This window comes from Talpa europaea (genome assembly GCF_964194135.1).
Source record: "Talpa europaea genome assembly, chromosome: 12".
NCBI lineage: Eukaryota > Metazoa > Chordata > Mammalia > Eulipotyphla > Talpidae > Talpa > Talpa europaea.
Window position 1 is genome coordinate 46,565,866 of NC_140079.1, and position 24,984 is coordinate 46,590,849.

The 24,984-nt window shown below is 45.7% G+C and overlaps 1 protein-coding gene across 2 annotated transcripts; it reads left to right on the plus strand.

Moving 5' to 3' along the window:
- On the plus strand, positions 1-23,730 carry TMEM38A (transmembrane protein 38A; the record flags this gene model as incomplete). Of its 2 annotated transcripts, XM_084249579.1 has the most annotated exons (6): positions 1-241; positions 16,987-17,143; positions 17,382-17,566; positions 20,933-21,020; positions 22,619-22,736; positions 23,491-23,730. In XM_084249579.1, the coding sequence occupies 6 exons, from the start codon at positions 118-120 to the stop codon at positions 23,728-23,730; spliced, it is 912 nt and encodes a 303-aa protein (XP_084105705.1). The 2 variants fall into 2 exon arrangements, with proteins under 2 accessions (XP_084105705.1, XP_084105704.1); XM_084249578.1 differs by lacking the exons at positions 17,382-17,566; positions 20,933-21,020 and having other exon boundaries at positions 118-241.
- Positions 23,731-24,984: the final 1,254 nt, after the last annotated feature.

The window sequence follows — 24,984 nt, forward strand, 5'->3', positions numbered from 1 at the left end:
TGGGTTGGGGGCGGCGCCTGGAGAGTGGGGGCGGTTCCTTAGGCGGGGGCCCAGTCCGCGGGCGGCGGGCGGCGGGACGCACGGGGCTGGGGTCTGGGGAGGGACCCGCTGGGCGCAATGGAGTTGCTGTCGGCCCTAAGCCTAGGCGAGCTTACGCTCAGCTTCTCGCGGGTGACACTCTTCCCGGTTTTCGACCTCAGCTACTTCATTGTCTCCATTCTCTACCTCAAGTATGAGCCAGGTGAGCCGGGGGCCGGGGGCTGGCGGAGATTGGCATCCTTACCCTGGGGGCGGAGGCAAACCCGGTGTTGGAGGGGCGCGAGATGGGAGTAGCCGTGGAGCAAGGGTAGTGGGACCCAGTGACTTGTGCGGGGAGAGCAGGCTGGTGCTGGAATCGTGAGGTTCTCCCAAACCGGGGCGGCGGGAACCCGCGAGATGGTGGGGTTGGGGGGAAGGGAAGCAGATGCGAGCTGCAGGAAATGAGGGGAACGTGATATTTCAGAGCTGGAAGAGCAGGTGCTGAGGAGTGGGGGAGGGAGAGAATGTCAGGGGTCCTGGCGTGGAGGGTCTCAGAATCAGAACTTGGGCCACGGGCATACGGTGTGGTGAGGGCGCTGTCAGGGGTCCGTGCCAGAAGTCCTGGGCGCCCTCAGACATGACCTCCCTTTTTGCCCTTGCCGCTCGCAGCGAGAGCAGCAGCTGAGTGTCTATATAAGGGCCGGTCGTACCGGGGTTAGGTTCAGAGACGGTGACACCGGTGCCCCCCTCCCTGCTCCGGCCACCGGATGACCTCCCCTCCCATCCCTTCAGTCCAGGGGAATCCTTCCAACCCTGGCCGGGTTCCTTTCCACCTAACTGAGCAGAACTGACCCTCCGGCAAAGTGATTTGGGGTCAGCATCCTCCCTCCAGCTCAGACCCTCATAGGGAATCACAGAAGGGATGATGGACTTTTTAAAAAATTGTGTTTAAAAGCCATTTTTAAAATGCTGGCTAATGGTCTTAGAATGAGTTCTATTTTTATACAAGGTCAGAGAATGTTTCTTGTTCATCTCCTAGTATTTGAATTATTCCAGTTCACTAGCAAACTAAATGGAGAAGAGAATTTGACTTTAAAAGAAACATCAGTCACCCTGAAACTTTGTGATACTTGCTCACACTTACATGTAAATTATTTCTATAGTCTTCTCAGAATGGAAATAACTTTTTTTCCCCAAGTGATAAAAATAGATACTCATGTATATTTTTTAAAAATCAGACTGAAAAGAGAAAAGTGGTAATTACAGTGGACTGGGTGGCCACCTTTCTAGATACCTCTATTGTATGTATTTATACCCCTGCAGTTATGGATATAAACCCACAACTTTATGCAAGTAGGAGCATACCCTGCTTGCAAAGCATCTTGGTTCCCTTTTACTTTTGCCTTTCCACATGCTATAGTCTATATCTTTAAAAGCTGTTCTGGAGCACAGTTACTTTGCAAAGCAAAATAAGCTTTGTATTGTGTTCTGATGAATACAAGGTTATTTTCCTTCTGGGGACAATTTCCTGCTGGCACAGTCCAGTCCCCTGGGTACATACAGAGCCCAGCAACCTTGGAGGGCAGAAGCCCTATGGGAATGTAGGACACAAGTGTCTGGAGGAAAAAGGTCTCTGGATCGGCTAGGAGCTTGCAGGGTTGAGACATTCCTGAGCCAGACAATAAATCATCTGGTCTGGATGGAGCCTGAAGCTTGAAAAGGTTTGGTGGTTCTCAAACCTGGCTGCACATCAGGGGTTCCTGGGGGCATTTAAACCAATTGAGTCAGAATATCTGAGGTGGGACCCCCTGGAATGTTCATGTTTCAAGTTACTTTCCCCCAGTGAATGCAATGTGCTATCTAGGTTGAAAACCCCAGCCCTATTCAACCTCCTCCTTTTGCAAATAGGGAAACAGGAAATGGAAACTCAGCTAATTTACATACACAGTGAACCTGCTGTCTAAGACCTGGTAGATGACTGGCCTCTGGACTATAACCTAGGTGTTCTTGACTCCAAGAATCAATCACTACAATTGCTCCAGGGGACTTGCCCCCCTTAGAAAAGGGAGGCATTGTACTGAACTAGTTTGGGGCTGCTGCTGAACCTCTAAAGGTTTCTTCTCAGAATCCATGTGTTGATTGCAGGACCAGCTTCAAAATTTGCAGGGCTTCTTGTTGAGAAATTAAGACTTTCTAAGCAGTAAGAGCAGAACATTAAACTGAACACAGAGCCCTTCTGTGCCCAGAGTTCTGGGCACAGTGGCATACTCTCAAGCTGAGGGCCAACTAGTTTTAAGACAAAATGGGAGTCAGTTCTGCTTGTAACTCTGAGTGAACACCATACTGATTCCTCCCTGAGCTTCAGTTTGCTCATCTGTGAATTGGGATCTTTGGTCAAATCATCCTGGACTCCCTTTCCTCGCTATTGTGAGGATTTGTCAATGCCCAGGTCTAAGGCATACCTGTGAGATATTTACAATGGTTTCTACAACCATGGAGAGAGGTTTTCTGGGATATAGACATTTTCTGGGCTAGGTTTGTGTGAGACTCCTGAATGAGGACAAAGCACACTGAGGTCTCAGATGAACAACGTTTGTGTCCCCTGGGAGCTACTAGAAATGTAGAATGCCAAGCCCTCCACCCAGACCAGCTGAATGAGAATCTACATTTGAACAAAGTCCCCCTTAAGTTAAGATGCAGATATTCTAGAAATGATGGAGTAAAAGAGGCAGGCATTCCTTTTTAAGCCTGGAGCTCTTTAATATGACCAGAAGGTTCTGGTCTGCCTCACATCCAGGGCCCCTAACCCTAAGCAAGAGAGAGAGAGAGAAACTACATGACTGAAGGAATGAGTGAATTAATGAATGAATAACAGTCCTGAATACTGTAAGCCCTGACCCATCCAAAGAACCTCCCAGAACAATGATTCGCAAATGTGACTACACAATTAGACTCACCCGGGGAGCTTTAAAAAATCTTCTAGTCCAGGTAATACGCTCCCTACCTTATCATTTAAATCAGCATTTCTGGGGGTGGCATCTGTATTTTTCAGTTCCCCAGATGAGAATTGGCTTTCCAAGGCAGTGTATCCCAGTGGCTGCATTAATGACAGTTAAGGCCACATCACTCTTTGCAAGGGGTGGGTTGGCAGTATCCTGTACATTTCACCATGTTTCACAGCATCCCTGACCTCAACTTACTAGATGCTGGTAGCACACCACACCCCAGTTGTGACCAACCAAAATGTTCCCAGACATTGTGGGAATGCAGGGGTGAAGTGGGTTGGGGGTGGGGATTGAGCTAGACTGAGTCTCAAACTCCAGTGCTTCCAAGGGCAGGGTAGTGATACAGAAGAAACACTAAATTAGCCAGGTGGGGACCATCCCCAAGTGAGATCCAGCTACCTGATTGGCATGGAGACACCAAAATTGATATTTTGTAATGTGATTTATTGCCTATGTTTATGTGTTGGCTGTTGGAGCATTTTTGTTTTTTAAATTAATAGATATAATTTTTTTAGTCTTTTAGGTCCACAGCAAAATCAAGCTTAAAATATAGTTTCTATATGGTTTATTATTATCAACTTAGTATCATTAATGTATTATCAACATCATTATCCACCAAAACCTATAAATTAATATTAGGGTTCCTTTGTACTGGATTTTGAATGACATGTCTCTAGTATAAAATATATAGAACAGTTTCACTGCCCTAAAAACTCCCAAATGCCTCCTATTGTTCCCCCCAAACCCCTGGAAACCACTGATCTTTTTACTATCTCCATAGTGTCACCTTTCCAGAATGCCATCATTGAAATCATAGAGTACGAAGCCTTTTCAGATAGACTTCATTCACTTAGCAATGTGCATTTAAGATTCCTCTGTCTTTTCATGACTTGATAGCTCATTTCTTTTTAGTGCTGAATAATATTCCATAGTGTGCATGTGTCACAGTTTGGTTAATTATTCACCGATTGAAGAACATCTTGATTGCAACTGGAACAGCAACATTTTTAAACCTTAATTTTTTATTTTATTTTGGTTTTTAAAATATTTTTATTTATTTATGCATACAATAACTGGGGTATAGGCTAGAGGTGTGGGGGGTGGGGTTGAGAGGATTCACCAGAGACAGAGTGGGCAACAGAACAGGTGAATCTACTGAAATACACTGCTGAGGGGAGCAGCAAGTGAGACAGGAGAGGTCTGCTGCGCCATGTGGGTTAACTTCCTGGCCAGGGATTGAATTTGTGCTGCGGTGGCGGTTGATAGCTTGATAGTGCTGAGACTTTAACTTCTGTGCCACCAGGGAGGTCCCTAAAACTGAATTTTTAAAATGCTGAGGGGACCAAAGACAATGGTTCCTTGATCACTGGTTTGAGACCTCTGGTTTGAACTATAAGCTTTTTGAGGGCAGGGGATTGTTCATCCTGCAACCTTGTGAGGCAGTGACTGCCATTTCCATTTTATAGGAGAGGAAACTGAGGCAGAGAGCTGAGCTCAAATACTCAGGAGAAGAGGACTTATTTGGAGTTGCTGAGGGGTTCTATGAACACATCTCACATTTAGATCTCACACTAAATAGGGAACCTGCTAGCACATTGCTGTCAACCACAGACATTACCCTGGCCCCCTGAAGGAGAATATAGTAGAACCTGTCTCAGGCCATAGTTAGAGACCCCATGCTTTCTCCCCACTCCTAAGGCTGATCATTTTTATAAATTTTTATAAATCCATCCACTAACATTTCTACCCACAGGTACTTTGCATTTCGGTTCAGTTCCAGGAATAACTCTCACATTATTGCTAAGCAATTTCTTTTCATCCTCATGTTGTTCATGGCAGATATCACCCCATTATACACACAAACAAATTGAGGCTCAGAGAGTGGACTGTATAGCTAAAGCTCACTAATGAGAGGGGAGTGCTTTGGTGACAAATCTGATTGAAACCCACATTCTCCTGCTTCCTGGTGCTGCCCCCAAAACCCAGCAAGAGCGACCAAGAGGGATCATGGCAAAGAGGAAAGCCAGGGGACAATTTCTTGGCCACTGTGGATCCTGAGGGCAAACTTTGCTGTCAACCTCAGTCTTTTCATCTTTGGCAGTTGGGAGACTTGTCCTGTCCTAGGGTTTCTGGGAAGGTGTTGATGATAGGCAGCATAATAACGATAATACCACTGCATGGAATCAATATAACGGGATAAGGAGGTGTTCTCATTCTCTTACATTGGGAAAAATAGGCTGGTGGGGCGCTGACAGTCACTTGCATAAAGCCACACCAAAGTAGCAGAACCCAAATCTGGGTGTGTGACTTTTCTACCAGGATTCAGTCATGGTGCAAATTTGGGAACCTGCTTTACTCCCACCACCCCCTCACTCCCTGCCTCGTCCATGGGATGGTCCCAGGGTACAAGGAAGAGCCTGGAAAGAATTCAACCCCTGGGGTATTTTTAGATACAGAGGTATCTTATTTCTGCAAAACATAGGGACCTCACCTGACCCAGTACTTCAGGACCCACCAGCTGCTCCTAAGGATTAACTCTCGGCTGGTAGTGTTTTAAATAGACATCCCAAGAGACGGAGAGAGCATTCAGCCGCATACTGTTGAACATTGGTAAATGGTGAAACTTAGGATAAACCTTTGGGGTTGTGCTTTGGGGTTGTAGCTCCAGGGTGAGACTGAGGAAAAATTTGATTCCAACTACTGTTAGGAGTTGAGCAAAGAAGGGACTATATTCCCACATGACAGAAGGAAAGGAATGCAGAGAGAAAAAATGGTTTGTTCAAGTTCACACAGTTAGTGAGGCTGGTAAAGAGAAAGGGCACACTTGGAAGATTTTGGGCGTTCAGTTCTAGACTACTGCAAAGCATGTATCACAATCAGACAAGTCATGTGAAATTTTGGTTTCCTAGTGCATATAAAAGTTATGTTTACATTATTCTGCAGTCTATGAAGCATATGATAGCATTATGTTTAAGAAGGCAATGTACATACAATCTTCATTAAATGTGATAGAGACACAAAGTGAACATAGACTCTTCAAAAAAGGACTCTAGCCGACTTGCTCAATGCAGGGATGCCACAAACCTTCAATTTGTAAAAAGCCCAGTAACTGTGAAGTGCAATAAAGAAAAATGCAATAAAACATCGTATGCCTGTATTCTGAAACAATTTTTTAAAAATAAAATTTTATTGATTTACAATTCATTTAAAAATCATAATTTCAGTAGAGTGTCACACGTCAACATTTGCATATACTTCACTCAGCCTCCTCTAGTGCCAATACCCTATCACAGTACCCCTCTACCTCCTTACCCTGCCCCCTACCCTTTGCTAGCTATCATATTTTTCACAGTCTAAGACTTATTTTTGTTGTATTTTACCAATTTTCTTTGTTTATATCCCACAGATGAGTGAAATCATCTGTCTTTCACTTTCTGACTTATTTCACTTAGCATAATCATCTGAAGAGCCATCGTCCATGTGGTCCCAAAAGATACAATTTCATCTTAAATAGCTGAGTAGTATTCCATAATTTCTCTAGTTGTCAGTCAGTGGGCACTTAGGTTGACTGCATGTCTTAGCTATTGTGAACAATGCTGCTCAGAACAGAGGGGTACAGAAATCTTTTAAGACTAATGTCTTCATATTATTCTCATAAATTCCTGGAAGTGGTATTGCTAGACCTTATGGTATGAAACAACTTTTATTAGGCAAGTTTCCTAATTAGAAAATGTAGCAACTATAAGAGAATGTATAAATAATGTGTGATTTATTCCTACAGTAGAATACTACACAGCAGTGACAGTGGATATTACTCTTGAAAATATGCTCAGTGAAAGAGTAAGATGCAAATTTCCATGTTACATGATTTCACCTATATGAAATAGATAAGTTCTAGAATATTTCCATTACTTCAAATGGAAACCCCATGCCCATCAGCAGTTACACTCCATCTCCCTCCGCCAGTCCCTGACAGCCGCAAATCTTTTAGTATTTAGACTTGCCTGTTCTGAACATGTCATATGAATGGAATTATACAACATTCAACATTTGTGTCTGGTTTCTTTTGCTAGCATGTTTTCAAGATTCATCCATGTAGCAACATGAATCAGGGCTTCATTTTGTATGACCGAATGATAATTCCACATTTTGCCTATCCATTCATCTGTTGGTGAATTGTTAGGTTGTTTCCACCTTTGGGCCATGGTGAATAATGTTGCAGTGAACATGGACTAGTGAACATGGAACATGATTAAGATTCATCCAGAACCTAGTAGGATGGCATGGCACCGTTTGTGAACACAGTGATAAAACCTCCTCTTCTTGGACTATCCCCCTCCACAGCCATCAGAAAGTGAGCAGGTGGTGAGGGTCCCACAAGGGGGTTCAGTACATATCTGTGGCAATCCAGTGTGATGAGGCAGGATAACATTCCATGTCCTTCCTACCTGCCAACCTTCTGGGGAAATTCTTGTGGGGTTTTTTCCTAGTTTTGATGATAAAATATTTCAAATGCGTAGAATATCACATATTTCTTCTGTCCCCATCACAGACTTAACAAATGTGAACATAGATTTGCCCCACATCATTTTTTAAGAGTGACAGACACAGCAAAGCCCATCTCTTTCTTTCTAGAGGTGCCCACCACTCTGAATTCAGTCTGTATCATTCCCCTGCTTATATGTATACATTCACTGTAAACATGTCTATGAACTACTCAGGTGGAGAATTTTGTGTTGTTTTAAATGTATATGTAAAAGAATAAATGTATCATTTTGCAAAATTCTTTTCTCACTCAGCCATAACCTTATGGGATACATCCATGTCTCTGCACCTGGAGCAGTGGTTCGCAATCAGAAGGGATATTTGACAATATCTGGATACACACATGGGGCGGGTACATACTGTGGGTACCCAGTGGGTAGGGGCCAGGGATGCTGCTTAATATCCTACAGTGCCCAGGAGAGCAAGATCTGGCATTGAGGGATGAGAGGCCTGGTTCTAGAGCTGTTCACTTTTAAATAGCTGTTCTTTGGTATAAATCTTCCTCAATTTACAATGGGGTTACGTCCTTATAAACCCATGATAAGTTGAAAATATCATGTGTAGAAAAATGCCTTTACTGTACCTCATCAAACATTATAGCTCAGTAATAGTCAATCTTAAACATACTTATAACACTGACCTTAACTTCCAATTAGACGCAATCTCTAACACAAGCCCTACTTTATAATTAACCATCATGTGAGAGAATCACACCACACTTGCCCAGGAAAAGACCAAAAGTCAGAATTTGACATATATTTTCTTCTGAATATCACTTTCATAAAACTGAACTATTATAAGTAGAACCTTTGTAAGTTGTAACCATCTGTATTCCATCTTGTGTGACTCTCCACCCCCTTACTGAGAAATAGTAGACTTTACCTTTCTTCTGTGTTCTAACAGTATAGCAGTGAAATCCTCCTCCTCTTCTCTCTCTCTTTGCACTAGTTTCTTTGGGTCAATAGTAAGGAGTGGGCACCTTACTACTGGGGCACCCAGTAGTATTGCTGGAGCATCAGGGAAGAACAGCTTCAGATTTTCTTGGTATTGCACAGTTGTGGCCAGGACAGTTATCCCTGTGGATCCTCCCAGCTGTGCCCGTAACAGGGAAACAGGGGCTTTTTCCTTCTGCAGGAGGGGTTTGTAATCCCTGTCCTCCATTTCTCTGTGAGGCTGAGCAAGAAGAAGACAACTCCTACACAGTAGAGCAGACTTCGTGTTTCTCTCTCCACCATGGGCATCAGACCCAGGAAAGAGGCCTGGACCCTTCTTGAGAGGTGTGGAGTGTGTGTATCCCTGGTTTGGTCACTTGCTTCTTGAATATTCAGCCCACACCAGTACAACCAGTGTATCTTGCACCACATGCCCTTTGCCCTTAGCTCCCCTCTCCACTCCTCCTACCTTCTCCCTTACTCCCCCTTTGTATGAATTGTCTGTCCTACACCCTCTCTACCTCCATGTGCCCCTGTACCCTAGGCAATCCTTCTCTTTGCTAAGATCTCAACTTAAGCTCCACTTCCTAAGTGAAGTGCTCATCTAGTACAGTTTCCCTATCAGACCCTTGAAGTCACCATGTGCCTCTCCCCTTAAGAGGCTTGATCTTCATTTGTGCAGTTATTTGACCATGCCAACTCCCTACTAGACTGTGAACCCCACAAAGGCAACACCTGAACCAGTTCTTGCTCATGGCTGCATCCTAGGCACCTACATCCAGCACACAGTCAGAGCTCAGAAATACTTGCTGAATACATGGGCAATCTTGGGTAAGATGTTTGATCTTGTAGAACCTCTATCTCCTCAACTGTCAGGTGCTATGTTAGTTAGCTGATATAACAATGACCACTTAAAACAACAGAAATGTGTTCTTTCACAGCTCAGGAGTCCGAAATCAAGGTACCAGCAGGGCTACATCTACTCTGGTAGCTCTAGGAAGGATTTCATCCATGCCTCTATCTAGTTTCTGGAGGGGCCAGCATCCTCTGAGTGCCTCTATGGTCACATGACCTTCCTGTGCCTTGTCTCCTCATCATATAAGGACTGCAGGCATTAGATTAGAGCCCACCCTAATGAGCTCATCTTAGCTTAATTATATTTACAATGGCCCTCTTTTCAAATGCCACAGTGACAGGTACCAGGGGTAGGACTTAAACAGATTGTTGTATGAGTTCTATTCACAATGCCTTCGTGGCTGTCTGTATCTCCTTTTCTCTTATAAGCACACTGCTTGGATTCGGAACACATCCACATGTTCCAGGATGATCTCATTTCCAGATCTATACCGTAATAACATCTGCAAAGATCCTATTCCAACTAAAGTATGTTCTGAGATTTCAATGGATATGACTTCGGGAACATTACTCTCCTACCCTCCTTCCCCCAACTCACTACAGATGGGGCTATTGGATATGGAAAGCCTGGACACCGATTCTGGAAGCAGGCTTTCTTATATGGTTCTTCAGAGAGTGAAGTGAAAGGGCCTCCCTGGTTGCACAAGAGGTTAAGTCTCAGCACTATGAAGCTGTTGGAAGCCACTGCAGCACAAGTTTGATCCCCAGCCAGGGAGCTAACCCACATGGCGATGCAGACCTCTCCTAGCTTGCCTCCTTCTCCCCTCAGCAATAAATTTCAGTCAATCCACCATTCTGCTCCCCACTCTGTCTCTAGTGAAGCCTCTCACCCTTCCCCCTGGGGTCTACACCCCAGCTCTTATATGCATAAATAAATAAAATAAATCTTAAAAAAAAAAGAATGAAGTGAAGGCATGACGTTACTTGGGACAAAATAGTGACTCAAAACATGAAGGAGGTAGTTGTTATAATGTAACCCAGAGTGCCCAACACAACCTCAATGCTTGGAGCTGCTCAGTCTGCATTTGTTAGAATGTAAGCCCCATGAAGGTAGAGTTCATTCATTCACAACTATTTGCTGAGCAACAGCTATGTGTTGGGCACAGTGCCTTGCCCCAGGGTTCAAGGGCAGATAAGACTAGGTCCCTGGGCTCATGAAAAGATTAAGATTGAACTAACTTGTCAAGTATAATGATAGATAGTACAGTTGTGCATTGCTTAATGACATTTTGGTCAACAATGGATGGCATACAGGACATTGGTTTACAGTGGGCTGTACCATCTAGGTTTGTGTAATTACACTCTATGACATTTGCACAACAATGAAGTCACCTAATGACACATTTCTCAGAATGTATCCCTGTTGTTAAGTAATGCAGACTATAAAGGCATTTGTGGAAATAACTTTATACATAGTACCAGGTGTGGAGAGTATTCAAATTTGACAAGACATCAAATCTCTACAAATAAAATACTTCCCTCCCCCAAATCCCAAAATCTGAACTATTTCTTTCACTTAAGTCTTCTGATTCATAGATTAGATGTTTGATCTTTTCCTCGCTCATCAAATTTGGTGGAGTAGTCATTGGATTCACATAAATTGTTAAAGGAGTTAGATACCAGCTCTCCTTATGCGAGCTATGGAGCAGTGCCTTTTGGTGTAATCCTAAAATTGTTCTCTGGAAAGTGAAACTACTGGGGAGGAAGGAAAGGAGATGATGAAACAAGTTGTCACACCAGGAGATACTCAGGTTCCAACTTTGGGGTATGGCAATAGATGGATGTGACAGTATTAGCTTAAAGGTAGAACCTAAGTACAAAGATTATAAAGATTTTAAGTGGGCAGTACAAAGTGTAAGAATTTGATTAATGGACATTCCTCCTGTATACCTACTGTTTTGGTAAACTTATTAAGAATTAGGCCTTCCTTTTATTTTAATATGAAATTATCTTGATAGTATTTAAGATTCATAAATTTCAAAAAAGGTACAAAGTTTCCAAGTCCCCTCACCTGACTTCCCCCAATGACAACATCTTAAGTAATTTCCTCACTATTATTAAAATGAGGAAATTGACATCAGTACAATACTGTTAACGACAGACTTCTTTCCTTAACTACAGACTTTTTTCAGCATTTTTACATACACTTGTTAATATTGTTCTATGTTATCCCATGTAGATTCGGGTAACTGTCACAGTTGGAACACAGAACAATGCCAGTGACCCAAAGAAACTCCTTGGTAATATCCCTATATAGTAAGATATCCTCCAAACCTTAACCCCTCAGCCCCACCAGTCTCCTCTCTGTTACTCATCACCATGATTTTGTCACTTGGAGAATATTATAGTTATCATGGAATAGTGTCACTTGGAAAATGTTCTATTTATTAAGGAATCATACATTATGTAACCTGAGATGAACTGTTTTCACTGAGCATAATGTCCTTGGGATCCATCTGCATATACAGTCATGAGTTGATTAACATCACTGTTATCACAGTGTATTGTTATATGTGTTCTATTTTAATATTAGTTATTGTTAATCTCTTACTGCATCTCATTTTTAATTAAACCTTATCATAGGTATGTATGTATAGTGAAAAAGTATATGCAGGCATGCATTACTGAATAATAAGGATTAGTTGTGAGAAATCCATTGTTAGGGCATTTGTCATTGTGTGATTATAGTGTATGATTACACAAACCTATGTGGTACAGCCTACTATGTACCTAGACTAGCTGGTGCAACCTATTGGGACTACTGTCATATTATGTGGTCCATCATCAAGCAAAACATCATACAGTACATGACTGTATCGCTAGTTTATTCTTTTCATTGCTGCATAGTATTCCATGGGATGGCTATACTACACTTTTTCTGTTCACACATTGAAGCCATTTGGGTTGCTTACAAATCAAACTGCTATGAAATTTACATGTATGCATATCTGTGTGAATATCAGATTTCCTGTTCAAACAAAATCTTGTGCTGAATTCTGAGATGAAGCAGTAAATGCAGGCACTATAGTTGGAATGAGTAGAAGACCCAGAACATACTACTTGGTCTCTTCTTTTCTCCCGTGAACTCTAAAGTTTCCTAGGAACACTGTTTACAAACCATTGCTCTTGGGAGCATATCTTCCTAGACATGGATAGAAGACCTTGGTTATCAGGGTTGTGGAACACTGGGACACCAGCTGTCTCAGTCCTCTATGTCTTCATGGTATTCAACTTGTTTCATAGGAATGCACCCAGGAGCATTAAAAGATCCACAAGTCCAGGGGTCTCCCTGGTGGCACAGGTGGTTGAGTGCCACGCTGTGAAGCTGTCCGCAGCCTCTGCAGTGCCGTTTTGATCCTGGCCAGCCAGCAAGAATCCCACATGGTGCAGCAGACCTCTCCTGTCTCGCCTGCTGCTCCCCTCAGCAGTGTATTTCAGTCACTCTGCCTGTTCTGCTCTCCACTCTGTCTCTGGTGAATCCTCTCACCCTCCCGCACATCTGGCCTGTACCTCGGTTCTTATATAAATAACTAAATCTTTAAAAAATAATCCACAAGTCCATTCATGCCCCAGACCTACCAGATGAGTAGCTCTGGGGTAGGGTGCAGGTGCCAGGAGTTGAAGGCCAATGTACCTGGCATCATTTGGGGGATGGGCTCTCTGTACCTTTTCACCACACAGTCTTTCATATTTAGTTGCCTTGGGGTTATAAGACTCAATTTGGTATAATTTATGAGTGTGTCTTCGGTTGTAGAAACTGTGAAATCAGTTACTTCTCTTTGTAATCCTTTTATATTTTACAGTATATATTTGAGATATAATTCACATACCATCTGACGTACCCTTCCTAAGTATTCGTACCATTCATTGGTTTTTAGGTTCTACACAGAATTGTACTAATATTGCCTCCAAAAGAAGCCTGTAACTTTACCTGTTCACATTCCAGTCTCTTCCATTCCCTCAGCTCTAAGAAATCGCTAGTCTGCTTTCTATTAGACAGTGTTAAAAATTGGATAAAATGCCAAGACCTCTTTTAGAGGGGAGTCCACAGGGTGATGAGACTAACTCAGTGACTAACTGAAAGAGCAAAAAAGCCTTCCTGGAGGAGGTGGAATTTGTGCTGGGCTGATTCTGCTTTTGCATCTTTAGTCCTTCCATGCCACCAGCTTGGAATTCCCTGTCTCCTGCCTCACTCTTTTCATATAATTCTACCTTTGAGGACTCCCCTATTTGGCTTTGCTCGTCATTCCTTCTTCACACCATCCACACACTTGTGCATACCCTGTGATTTCCCTGTTGGCACCAATACCCGGTGTTTCCCTTCTGCCCTAATGGCACCACTCCCCACAGTAGGACAGGGCTTTGAAGCTCCCTCCAAGTCCCATCTGGGGCCAAGCAAATCCCTTTTCCCAGCCAACAAATAATGTCTGTACAAGGAAGGGAGCACAACACAGCACCAAAAATACAACCTCCCACTTTTAGTGGGCAAAGGAATTGAATGGACACCACTACAAATGTTACAGGGCAGGGAGAGGGACACCCCAGAACTCCCAACTTGCCTGCTCTGAATAGGTTCCGCCATCTGCCTCATCAAGACAAAACATATAGACCTTTAATGGAAAGGAACTTTAGTAAAATCAGTGTGCAATGCAGACAAGACAAACAATATAGTTTCCAAATCAAGCACCCAAAGTTACCCATCCCCTGGGTAAATGTCCAGCCAAACAGGTCTGGCCCAAAGTAAGGCCCAAAACCCTGCCACAAGTCTAAAGCACCTTCCAGCGGAGACCCATAGAAAAGGTTCAGAAGCAGTCAGACAAGTCTGGGAGGAAAAGAGCAAAATCATAATCAAGATAAAAGCTGCCATTGTTAACCTCCCCACAGGTATCTCACCCACATCTCTGTCAACCAGTCCAGGACCAAGAAGCAAGGGCAGCTTCTTCACATGTCTCCCTGTTCCCATGTGCCTCCTCCAGGTCTCCATTTTTTGCTCTCCATTCTTTTTCCTTCCTTCTCCAGTTTCCTCTCCAGCTTCTTCTCATCCCTGCTGAGCTTCACCCTCCTTTGGGTGGGGCAGGGAACTTGGAACCTCCCCTTTTTCTGGGGACCACCCTGTTACACAAAGAAGATACACAGGGCCTCCACAGTGGCGCAGTGGTTGAGCGCTGGGTTGCGAAGCTGCCCGCAGCCTCTGCAGCGCCGGTTCCATCCCCGGCTGCTCCCCGGCCACCGGAGGAGGGTCCCACATGGCGCGCAGACCTCTCCTGCCGCCCGCTGCTCCCCTCAGCAATGTGCTTTAGTCCTTCTGCCTGCTCTGCTCCCCGCTCTGGCTCTGGTGAATTCTCTCACCCTCCCGCGCTTCGGACTGTACCCAGTGCTTGTATAAATAATAAATAAATAAATCTAAAAAAAAAAGTACAATTCAATAATTTTTAAAAAAAAAAAAGATACACAAATGGCCAGTAAGCACAGAATTGTGGCAGTGGTGGGGGAATCACAGAAAGATTACTCAAAGTCCCTGTGGAGCAATGAGAAGCCTAGAGGGGCTGCACTAATGCAGCCTGGTTCAAAGGCAGTTTGGATGTAATAGAGTGGAGTGGGTAGTCAAAGCATTATCTCTATTCTAACATCTACCTGCTGTTTTCAGCAGCTACTGGCTTCCCAGTATGTTCCTCATACCAGGTCTTCTGCCCTTGCCTGACTCTACCTTTAGCTTGACAAGCAAGACTCTGGGTACCAAGACAACATCCTGAGAACAAGGAGGGCCAGGGATCCTACACAAGAGAAGGTACTCAACATTGCTAGTCATTAGCGAATGTGAGTCAAAAACACCATGAGGTACCACCTCATACCCATCAGCATGGCCCTCACTAAAAAAAGAAAATGGTAACCTTGAGCACTGCTGGTAGAATGTAGTGATACAGCTGGTATGGAAAACAGTATGGAGGTGCCTCAAAAAATTAAATGTAATATTATCCTTTGATCCAGCAATTAATTCCACTTCTGAGTATATCACAAAAGAATGAAGGCAGGAACCTGATCTGATATTTAAACACTTACATTTATTTTTAAGATTTGTTTATTTATGCATACAAGATCTGAGGTATAGGCCAGAGATTGGGGGGACAGGGTGAAAGGATTCACCAGAGACAGAATAGGGAGCAGAACAGGCAGATCTACAGAAAAACACTGCTGAGGGGAGCAGCAGGTGAGATAGGAGATTTCTGCTGCACCAGGTGCATCACCTCCCTGGCCGGGGATTGAACTAGTGCTGCAGTGGCTGGCGATAGCTTCATAGTGCTGAGACTTAACACCTTGCAACATGAGGGCCCCCTATACTTATGTTCTTAACATTAGTCACAATATCAAAAAGTAGAAATAGCCCAAATATAAATGGATAAACAAGATATTGACCATCCATATGGTGGAATTTCTTTTAAAGATCTTTTTATTTATGCATACAAGAACTGGGGTACAGGCCAGAGGTGTGGGGGGTGAGAGGACCCACCAGAGACAGAGTGTGGAGCAGAACAGGCAGAATGACTGAATTACACCGCTGAGGGAAGCAGGGAGCAAGACAGGAGAGGTCTGCTGTGCCATGTGGGCAGCTCCCTGGCCAGGGATTGCTCAGGTGCTGCAGTGGCTGCAGACAGCTTCATAGGTTGTGTCTTAACCCCTTGCGCCACCAGGGAGGTCCCATAAGGTGGAATATTATTCAAACTTTGAAAGGAAGGAAATTCTGACCCTGGCTACAACATAGGTGAATCCAAAGGACATAATGCTGAGTGAGATAAGCCAGATATAAAAGAACAAATAATGTATGATTCCCCTTTTATGAGATCTCTGGAGGAAAAAAATCCATAGAGACAGAAAGGAGGATGGTAGGTGTGAGGTTTGGGGGGGGGGGAGAGTGAGTGTTTAGTGGGGACAGAGGTTTAGGTTTTCAAGATGAAGAGTCCTAGAGATGGGAGGTCGTGATGGTTGTATAACAATGCAAATGTGCTTAATGAATTGAACTGTGTACTAAAAAGTGATTAAAATGGTAAATTTTATGTGTGTTTTACCACAATAAAAGATCTTTTTAAGAAAGAATGGAGGAAGAGAGGGAGCAAAAGAACTACCTCCAGGCATCATGGGGGTGGGGGGGGGACAGCAACTTCAAAGTTTTCCAGTTGCCTGTGGCCCTCTCTCCAGGTCCCTGTCTCCTTGTGGGGATAATAAAAGAGATCACTTGGCTGTGGTGATGGATGAAGATCAATGAGTTCTTCCTATAAATGCTAGACTTGATGTCTGAGACCTAGGAGTGCTTGCTAAATGAATTGTCATTACCATCACCATCACCTCTCTGAGCACAGTGGAAAGAACTCTGATCTAGCTCTGCCTTTTCTCTGACCTCGGGCAGGTATGCAACCTCTCTGAGCCTTGGTACTTGCTGAAATGTGTGAGCTGCGAGGAGTTAAGCAGGTGCTCTGCAAAGGTAGTCGAATTAGGATGGACTAATAGGAAGGCATGGGAACAAAGCCTGCCCTTGGCACCCTGGTGATGGTGGGGGACTCCACCTTGCCTCCTAGGAGCAGTTGAGCTGTCCCGGCGCCACCCCATGGCTTCCTGGCTGTGTGCCATGCTGCACTGCTTTGGGAGTTACATCCTGGCTGACTTACTCCTGGGAGAGCCCCTGATTGACTACTTCAGCAACAACTCCAGTGTCCTGCTGGCCTCAGCTGTCTGGTAAGCCTTTCTGGGTGGTCAGGGCATGGAGGAGCAGGGATGACGTGGCCTTCAGAGAAATGAGAAGTTAGAGGAGCTAGGACTTGCTAGCACAGCCTCCACAGTGGCCCTGGACTTCCTGCTATCCACACCCAGTTCTGTTCTGAGCCCAGTACCTTGGGGGTGGGAGGGTCTGGACACAACCTCACTTCCTGCTGGGGCTCCCCTGTCTCTGATGCTTGGCATTCTCTCTCCAAAGGTACTTGATTTTCTTCTGCCCCCTGGACCTCTTTTACAAGTGTGTCTGCTTTCTGCCTGTGAAACTCATCTTTGTGGCCATGAAGGAGGTGGTGAGAGTCCGCAAGATTGCGGTGGGCATCCATCATGCACATCACCATTATCACCACGGGTGGTTTGTCATGATTGCCACTGGCTGGGTCAAAGGTAAACAGGCCCCTGACAACATGGGAAGTCACCCCAGTGGAGAGTTCCTGCACAGAGGTGTACACTGGGCACCCCAGTTGGCACAACTATTGCTGTAGGTGAAGAGATGTCAGGACTGTTGTGAGTGCCCAGCCTTCCCATTAGCCCACATCTTTAGGTCTTCTCACTAGGGAGTCCAGCCTACCCATTTGGGTAAATTGGAAGTTTCTTCCAGAAATTTCACTGTCAGAGGCAAATAGGATGATGTTGGAACAATGACAGCTAATGCCTCGAGGGCAGGTTTTCTTACTTTGGCTCTGGTGACATTTGGGGCCAGACGACTCTCTGCAATGGAAGCCATTCTGTGCACTCTGGGAGGTTTAGCAGCACCCACTAGGTGCCTGTAGCACTGCTGGTATGAGACCAGAATGGCTCCAGAGATGGAGATCACACCCTTAGAAGTACAGGGTCCTTAAACTTTGTGGGCCATGGCCTTTTCATCGAGCAGTAAAGTCTTAAAAACTTTTATATTGAAGCACCTAAAATAAAATACAGAAGACAGTAGAGAAAGCCATAACAGGCATACCTCGTTTTATTGATCTTGCTTTATTGTGCTTCACAGATGCTGTATTTTTTTACAAGACTCTCCTCCAGAAAAAAAAAAATTACACTCAGAGAAAGCCCAGAGGATGGTTAACAAATTTTATCAATGAGTTATTTTTAAAAAATATTTATTTATGCATACAAGAACTGGGGTATAGGCCAGAGGTGTTTGGGGTGAGAGGATTCACCAGAGACAGAGTGTGGAGCAGAACAGGCAGAATGACTGAATTACACCGCTGAGGGGAGCAGCGAGCAAGACAGGAGAGGTCTGCTGTGCTATGTGGGTAGCTCCTTGGCCGGGGATAAAACTTGTGCTGCAGTGGCTGTAGACAGCTTCATAGCTTGATTCTTAACCCCTTGTGCCACTTGGGAGGCCCAGCAATGCGTTATTTTTAAATTAAGGCTTATACACAGGTATTTTAGACATAATGCATACTTAGACTATAGTATAATGTAAACAAAGCTTTTATTTTATTTTTTTAATATTTATTTATTTATATAAGCACTGGGTACAGTCAGAAGCACAGGAGGGTGAGAGAATTCACCAGAGCCAGAGCAGGGAACAGAACAGGCAGACCGACAAAATACACTGCTGAGGGGAACAGTAGGCACGGCAGGAGAGGTCTGCCCGCCATGTGGGACCCTCACCGGCGGCCAGCGGTCGAAGTGGTGCCGCAGAGGCTGTGGCAGCTTCACAGCCCAGCGCTCAACTGCTGCGCCACCAGGGGAAGCCCCAACAAAGCTTTTATATGTATTGGAAAACTAAAAACTTCGTGTGACTTGCTGTACTGCAACAGCAAGTGATCTGGAACTTTATTGCAGTTATCTGGAACTGCAGTATCTCTGAGGTGTGCCTGTATTTTATTTTTTTTAAAGATTTTATTTATTTATACAAGAGCTGGGGTACAGGTCAGAGGCGTGGGAGGGTGAGAAGATTCACCAGAGACAGATCAGGGAGCAGAACAGGCAGACAGACTGGAAGCGCTGCTGAGGGGAGCAGCGGGCAAGATGGGAGAGGTCTACCTCACCATGTGGGTATCTCCCTGGCTGGCCGGGAATTGAACCTGTGCTGCAGAGGCTGTGGACAGCTTTATAGCGCTGCACTTAACCGGCTGCACCACTGGGGAGGTCCATGTGCCTGTATTTTAAAATGGTTATTAAGGATTTTGTTTTCAGATAGGATGTAGTCATTTTCTGCATCCCTACTCTTGAATTAAATTGCAAAAATTTTCTGAGGTGGCATTGAGCACAAATAATATTTTGGAAACCACCTGCAACAACAACAAAGTGAAAAGAAAAAATTCCAGTAATTTTGTTCATGTTGAAATCATGCAAACCCTATTGAAGTAATTGCCTCCCTTCATGATGGAAAGAAAGGCAGGGTATCAGTGAGGGGGTGTGAAAATGAAGGTGTGTTCTGCTTCCTTTCTAGGTTCATGCTCTTCCGATTACATCTCCTAGCTCAGGGAAGGTTTTGCATTGAGGCCTTGGTGCATCATTACTGATTTGATCTTTGGGAATATCCTTTAGGAGAAGTCCCAGCACTATCACCTTTCGCCCAAGAGGGAATTAAAATAGCTTGTCTAAGATCATGCATTTAAGGGGGCGCAGCTGGGTTTGACTGCAGGTCCATCTTAATTATTCGGAGGGCCTCCTTTTCTCCCTCCTCCATCTGTGCTAAGAGGCAAACCAAGATAGACTTTAAAACAAAAGTTACAAGCAATAAAGAGGCATTTTTACCTTGGTGAAGGGGCCAATTCACTGGGAAGATATAACAATTATAAATACATATGTGCCCCAAGACAGAGCACTAAAATGCATCAGGCAAAAACTGAAATTAAGGAGAAAATAAACAGTTCAACAGTAATAGTTATGGAGCATACCATGGAGTACTAGCAAGGTTGGGAAAACAGTCTGAGTAGGTATTAAAAGCCATTTGGATTCCTCATCCACTCTGCCTTCCCACCAAAGTGGATGCCCCCAAAATGTCGAAAAGGGCCGGACTCATCCTCCCTTGAGCCACGGTCTTCTCAGCACTAGTGACATGTGGGTGTAGATCATACTCCATGCGAGGCTGGCCTGTGAATTGTAGGGTGCTGGGCAGCATGCCTGGCCTCAGCCCACCAATAGCACACTTCCTTCTCAGTTATGACCACAAAGTGTCTCCCGGTATTGCCAACTGCCTCTTTGGGCAACCTCTGATACAGGAATTATATAAGGCACACCAGTTTGCTCCTAGAGTGAGTGTCCAGCCTCTTTAGTCAATATATTTGGGATAAATGGGAAAAATTCTTCCAGAAATTTAACCCTGTATCTCCAGAAGGGTCTCCTCTTGATTCTCTCTCTAGGAAACCTGTCTGAGAGCACATTCCCCTGGCATTTAGCATGCCCTGTGGGATAGCATGCCTCCCAGATGGCAGATGGCTCTTCTGAGAGCTCAGAACCCTGAAGAAGATAGAAGTTGGGTTGTGGTGGGTGCTCTAGAAGCTTCATGCACAGCATGGAGTCATGGATAGGGGCAAAGGAGCAGACAACCCAGATTTGTCCAAGACAAGCCTTGCAGTTGAAGTCTGACCTCAATTCCTTTGTGCTGGTTTTGCTCCAAATGTGCTGTGTGACGCTTAGCCACAGTATCCTCACCTATAACTAGTAGTCAATACCTCAGGTTCAGATGACCCTCTGTGAAAGACTCCAGAAATGGAACGGCTGCTTCCTTGGGAATTCAGCCAAGAATGGCGGGAAACTAGGGGTGGCTGGCTTGCTCAGAAGCACCCTATCCCATAGGCTCTGGTGTTGCCCTCATGTCCAACTTTGAGCAGCTGCTCCGAGGGGTGTGGAAGCCAGAGGTCAATGAGATCCTGCACATGTCCTTGTGAGTATCCCTTCCTCCCCCTCTATCCCTCCTGTATGTACTGGTGCCCCCTGGGCCTGACCCTGGGTTGGATACTCCTGATAACTTGGAGGACTCAGCCTCTGAATTCACCATCCAGAAGCTGTCAGAGGCCATTTCTGGGGGACTCCAGAGAGGGGACCATGGCTCTGCATAGGGGGAAGGGGCAGGCAGAGCCACAGGGAAATGAAACACTTGATTTGGGTATTGAAAGCTGTGTAGGAGTTTTCCAACAAAGGAGCTTCTGGACAGAGGCTAACACCTCTTCCTACTGTCAATGCAGAAAAGAGCAATGATTCTGCTTGGTTCTGTGTAGTTTAGGAGTAAGGGGTACAGGGCTTGGGCACAGAATGTGGGTGAGGACTGTGACTGGGGCTAATTTTCTCTAAATCTACAGCAAGTAAAGCTAGAATCACTAAAATATGAACAAATTCAAAGGGTCACTCATATGCCAATGAAAATTTGCTCTAGTTTCAAACTTTGGACAGCTCAATGTAATCTTGTGTCTTTCCCATAACAAGTCTATTCCCACCTTCAGTTCACCAGCAGGAAAATGCAGACCCAGACAGTTGCGTCCTGCTAAGCAGAATTGTATTCCCCTCTCAGATTCTATTTTCACTTCATTAGTTGAGGGTAGGGGTTCTGTGAAGTCACACATAAACCCTCTGGTCCTGGACACTGTGAGTGCTTTGGAAATATCAGGCAGAATTATCATAGCTAAATATATTCAGTGAGTGATGGGCATTGGGAACAGAAGTCATGAGTCTGTATTTTGCAACATGTTAAAATATTGGATTCCTATTATGCAAGGAAGAAAAGGAAAGCTAAGGAAAACTGTGTGTTAACCCCACGCTCTGGGGGAGTACACTGTTTCGGTGTCTGTCCCCAAGACTAGCTTCAAGGTTCAATGATTTGCTAGAAGGACCCACCAAACTTGGCAAAACTGTTATACTAACAATTAAAGTTTATTGCAGGAAAAAGATAAAGATTAAAGTCAGCAAAGTAAAAGGTGTGTGAGGTGGGGTTCAGGGGATACCAGGTGTGAGCTCCCAGGTATCTCTCCCAGTGCAGCTGTGTGGACAGTGCGTGTGTCTTCCAACATCTCCATGTGAGAGGCTGCACTGAATAATGCCCAGCATTCAAGCTCCCCTTGCCCCAGTGTCCAGGTTTTTTATTAGTCTTGGTCACATGGACAGAGCTGACCTGCATGGCTGACCTCTGTCTGCAACTCCTCCAGAGGTTTAGCGGATACCTTGTGGCCCCAGAGCCCTATTCGAAATCACACTGTTACTGTCTGGTGTGACTCAAAGCCCCCAGGTGAACAGAGACACTCCTATGAGGCAGGACATCAAGATGGGCTTAGAGGTCACCTCCCAAGAGCTGGTGACAAGGTCAGATCTCTCTGAGTCAGGTTAACCCTTTCCCTTGGGAGACACTGCCCCCATGCCAAGTGGGCATCTTCCCATCTCACCCTCAGGAAGAGCTGGGATGGGAACTTGGGCTAATCAGGGGTGGTGGAGATAGAGGTCTGGGGCAGAGGTACAGAGGCCTGCCAAGGTGACCACAGCTGTCCCCTCCAGCCCCACCAAGGCTAGCTTGTATGGCGCCATACTCTTCACTCTCCAGCAGACCCGCTGGCTGCCAGTGTCCAAGGCCACCCTCATCTTCATTTTCACCATGTTCATGGTGTCCTGCAAGGTAAGCTTTCATGTCCTAAACAAAGCTGATCTGCACCTCCCGGGCTGGAGACAGGGAGTTAGATTCAGATCCTGCGTATTCAGGAAAGGACGGCCTTATGGTGGAGGGGCTGGAGAGCTTGCTGGCAGGCCCATGCATGGGAGGAGGGTCAGGAGAATGTGTCCAGCAGGTGGGGTTAGGGCTCCCAGGAGGCACTCCCAGTCTGCAAAGATGGAGAAGGGGCAGGAGTGTGCAGGATGTCTGGGGAATCAGGACCTCATGCCCTGGACATGGAGAGCAAAAAAGTAAGACACGGGGATGGTATACTTGGGACTCTGGGCACTCAGGCTAGACCAGGGTGAGTGTTGATTCATGGTCAGGCCTTGAGTTGGCCTCACTCTACCCAGGAGGGGTCCTCAGGCGCACCCTTTCCTCCCTTACTATGGAGCTGGGGAACTCTGCTCTTGGTCCCCTGGGAAGGGGCCATGGGCTATCAAAAGAGTGAACTCTCTTAACCCAAGCACAGCTTCTCTCTATACCCAGCTTTGTCTGGGTTTCAACACCAAAAGTGCCGTGTCACAGGTAATCCAGGCAGGTGGTCTCCCTCCCGTGGGTGCATGCAGTCGGAGAGCTTTGCCAGGGCTGGGTCTGGGCTGCCTCTGATCTTAATTTAGCTGACCTTCTCCCCCTCTCCCCCTCCCCACTTTGCTTTCTGCCTTGGCCCCCCTCTTGCTCTCTCTCTGTGTCTGTATCCCCTGCCCTCTTGTTCCCTCAGGTGTTCCTGACAGCCACTCACTCTCACAGCTCCCCTTTTGATGTTCTGGAGGGCTACATCTGCCCTGTGCTGTTTGGGTCAGCCTGGGGAGCTGACCATCATCATGACAATCATGGAATATCCCATGGCAGCTTCCATGGTGGCAGCGGGCCTGGCTCCCAGCACTCGGCCCTACCTGCCAAGTCCAAGGAGGAGCTGAGCGAGGGCTCCAGGAAGAAGAAGACCAAGAAGGCCGATTAGAGTGTGGCCCCAGGGGGCCCTTGGAGTACCTGGAGAGGACCTGGACCTATGAACCTCAGAGCCAGGATGCAGGGAGGCATCCTGGGCTCAGCTCTCCCCTCTCTAGACCTCTAATTCCCCATCTGCAAACTGGGGCCACCATATACCAAGGGCTGATATGGGGGGGATATCAGTGAGATATGGGTGGGTGTAAGGACAGTTAGGAATGGGGAGTCCCTTCCCTCCACCTGCCCCCCATTAGACCCAGCTTTTTTGTTTTGAGGGGAGGGCCAGAGAATCACCTCTGCCCAACCAACATCTCTGGCAGTTATGCTCTTGGTTATTTCCTCTTTAAAATTACGTCTTGATCCCAAAAGAATTTCAAGCCATGTTAAGACTCCTTCATTTGATGGACATTTTCCTTTGCATGTCCAGCAAGACTCAGCAAGATGCAGCTGCTGGAATTTCTTTTTTTGTCCATGTTCCTCGGGGATTAGACCTTCTTCCCAGGCCCAGAAAGTTCCCACTCCTTCTGGGTGTACTGGGCAAATTGCCTCTTCTCAGCCTCATGTTTCCCATCTGTACAGTGGAGACCTCCCTCCTGGCCTCCCCTGCATGGAAGCGCCCATATGAGGCTGGACATAAACAAGGCTTACACACTCATAAGCACTGCGCCGTCGGAAGAGGAGCCCTTTAGGATGTTCCTTGCGCTTGAGAATGGCTTTGCCCTTAGATCCCTTGTGTTTGTGGATCAGAGAACCTTGCAAAGGCTTTTAATAAATATGTCTAGGCCACTCTTGAGAGCTTGGATGTTGGGGAAGGTTTGTTCTAATCCTTGACTTCATTCAGGCTGCCCAGAAAGCAAAGAAATGCCACCACCCAGGCAGGGGTTCCAAGATCCATCGGTGCAGAAGCTCTGAGTGCTCCCTAATGGGCCCTAGAAGCATCCCTTGAGCTGATGTCCTTCATCACTAATCATTCATCAACAAACATTGAAGCCTCCCTCTGCGCCAAGCCTTGTGCTGCTGCTAGGTGGGCTAGGAGCTTGTTTCAGGGTGAGTGAAGGGGATAGTAGCTGAGGACCCCTCCCAGCCGCCTTCCTTGAAGCCTAGACCACCAGGATGACCAGCATCACTGGGTTCTGGGGGAGGGGTGGGTGTGTAGGCATGGCCTGTCTCAGGTGGGGTTTGGGCCCCTGCTGGGTGGCCTGGGGGCTGCCCTCTGCACACAGGTACTTGGGATATCAGTCTACAGTTGAGTCCAGATCTGCACAGG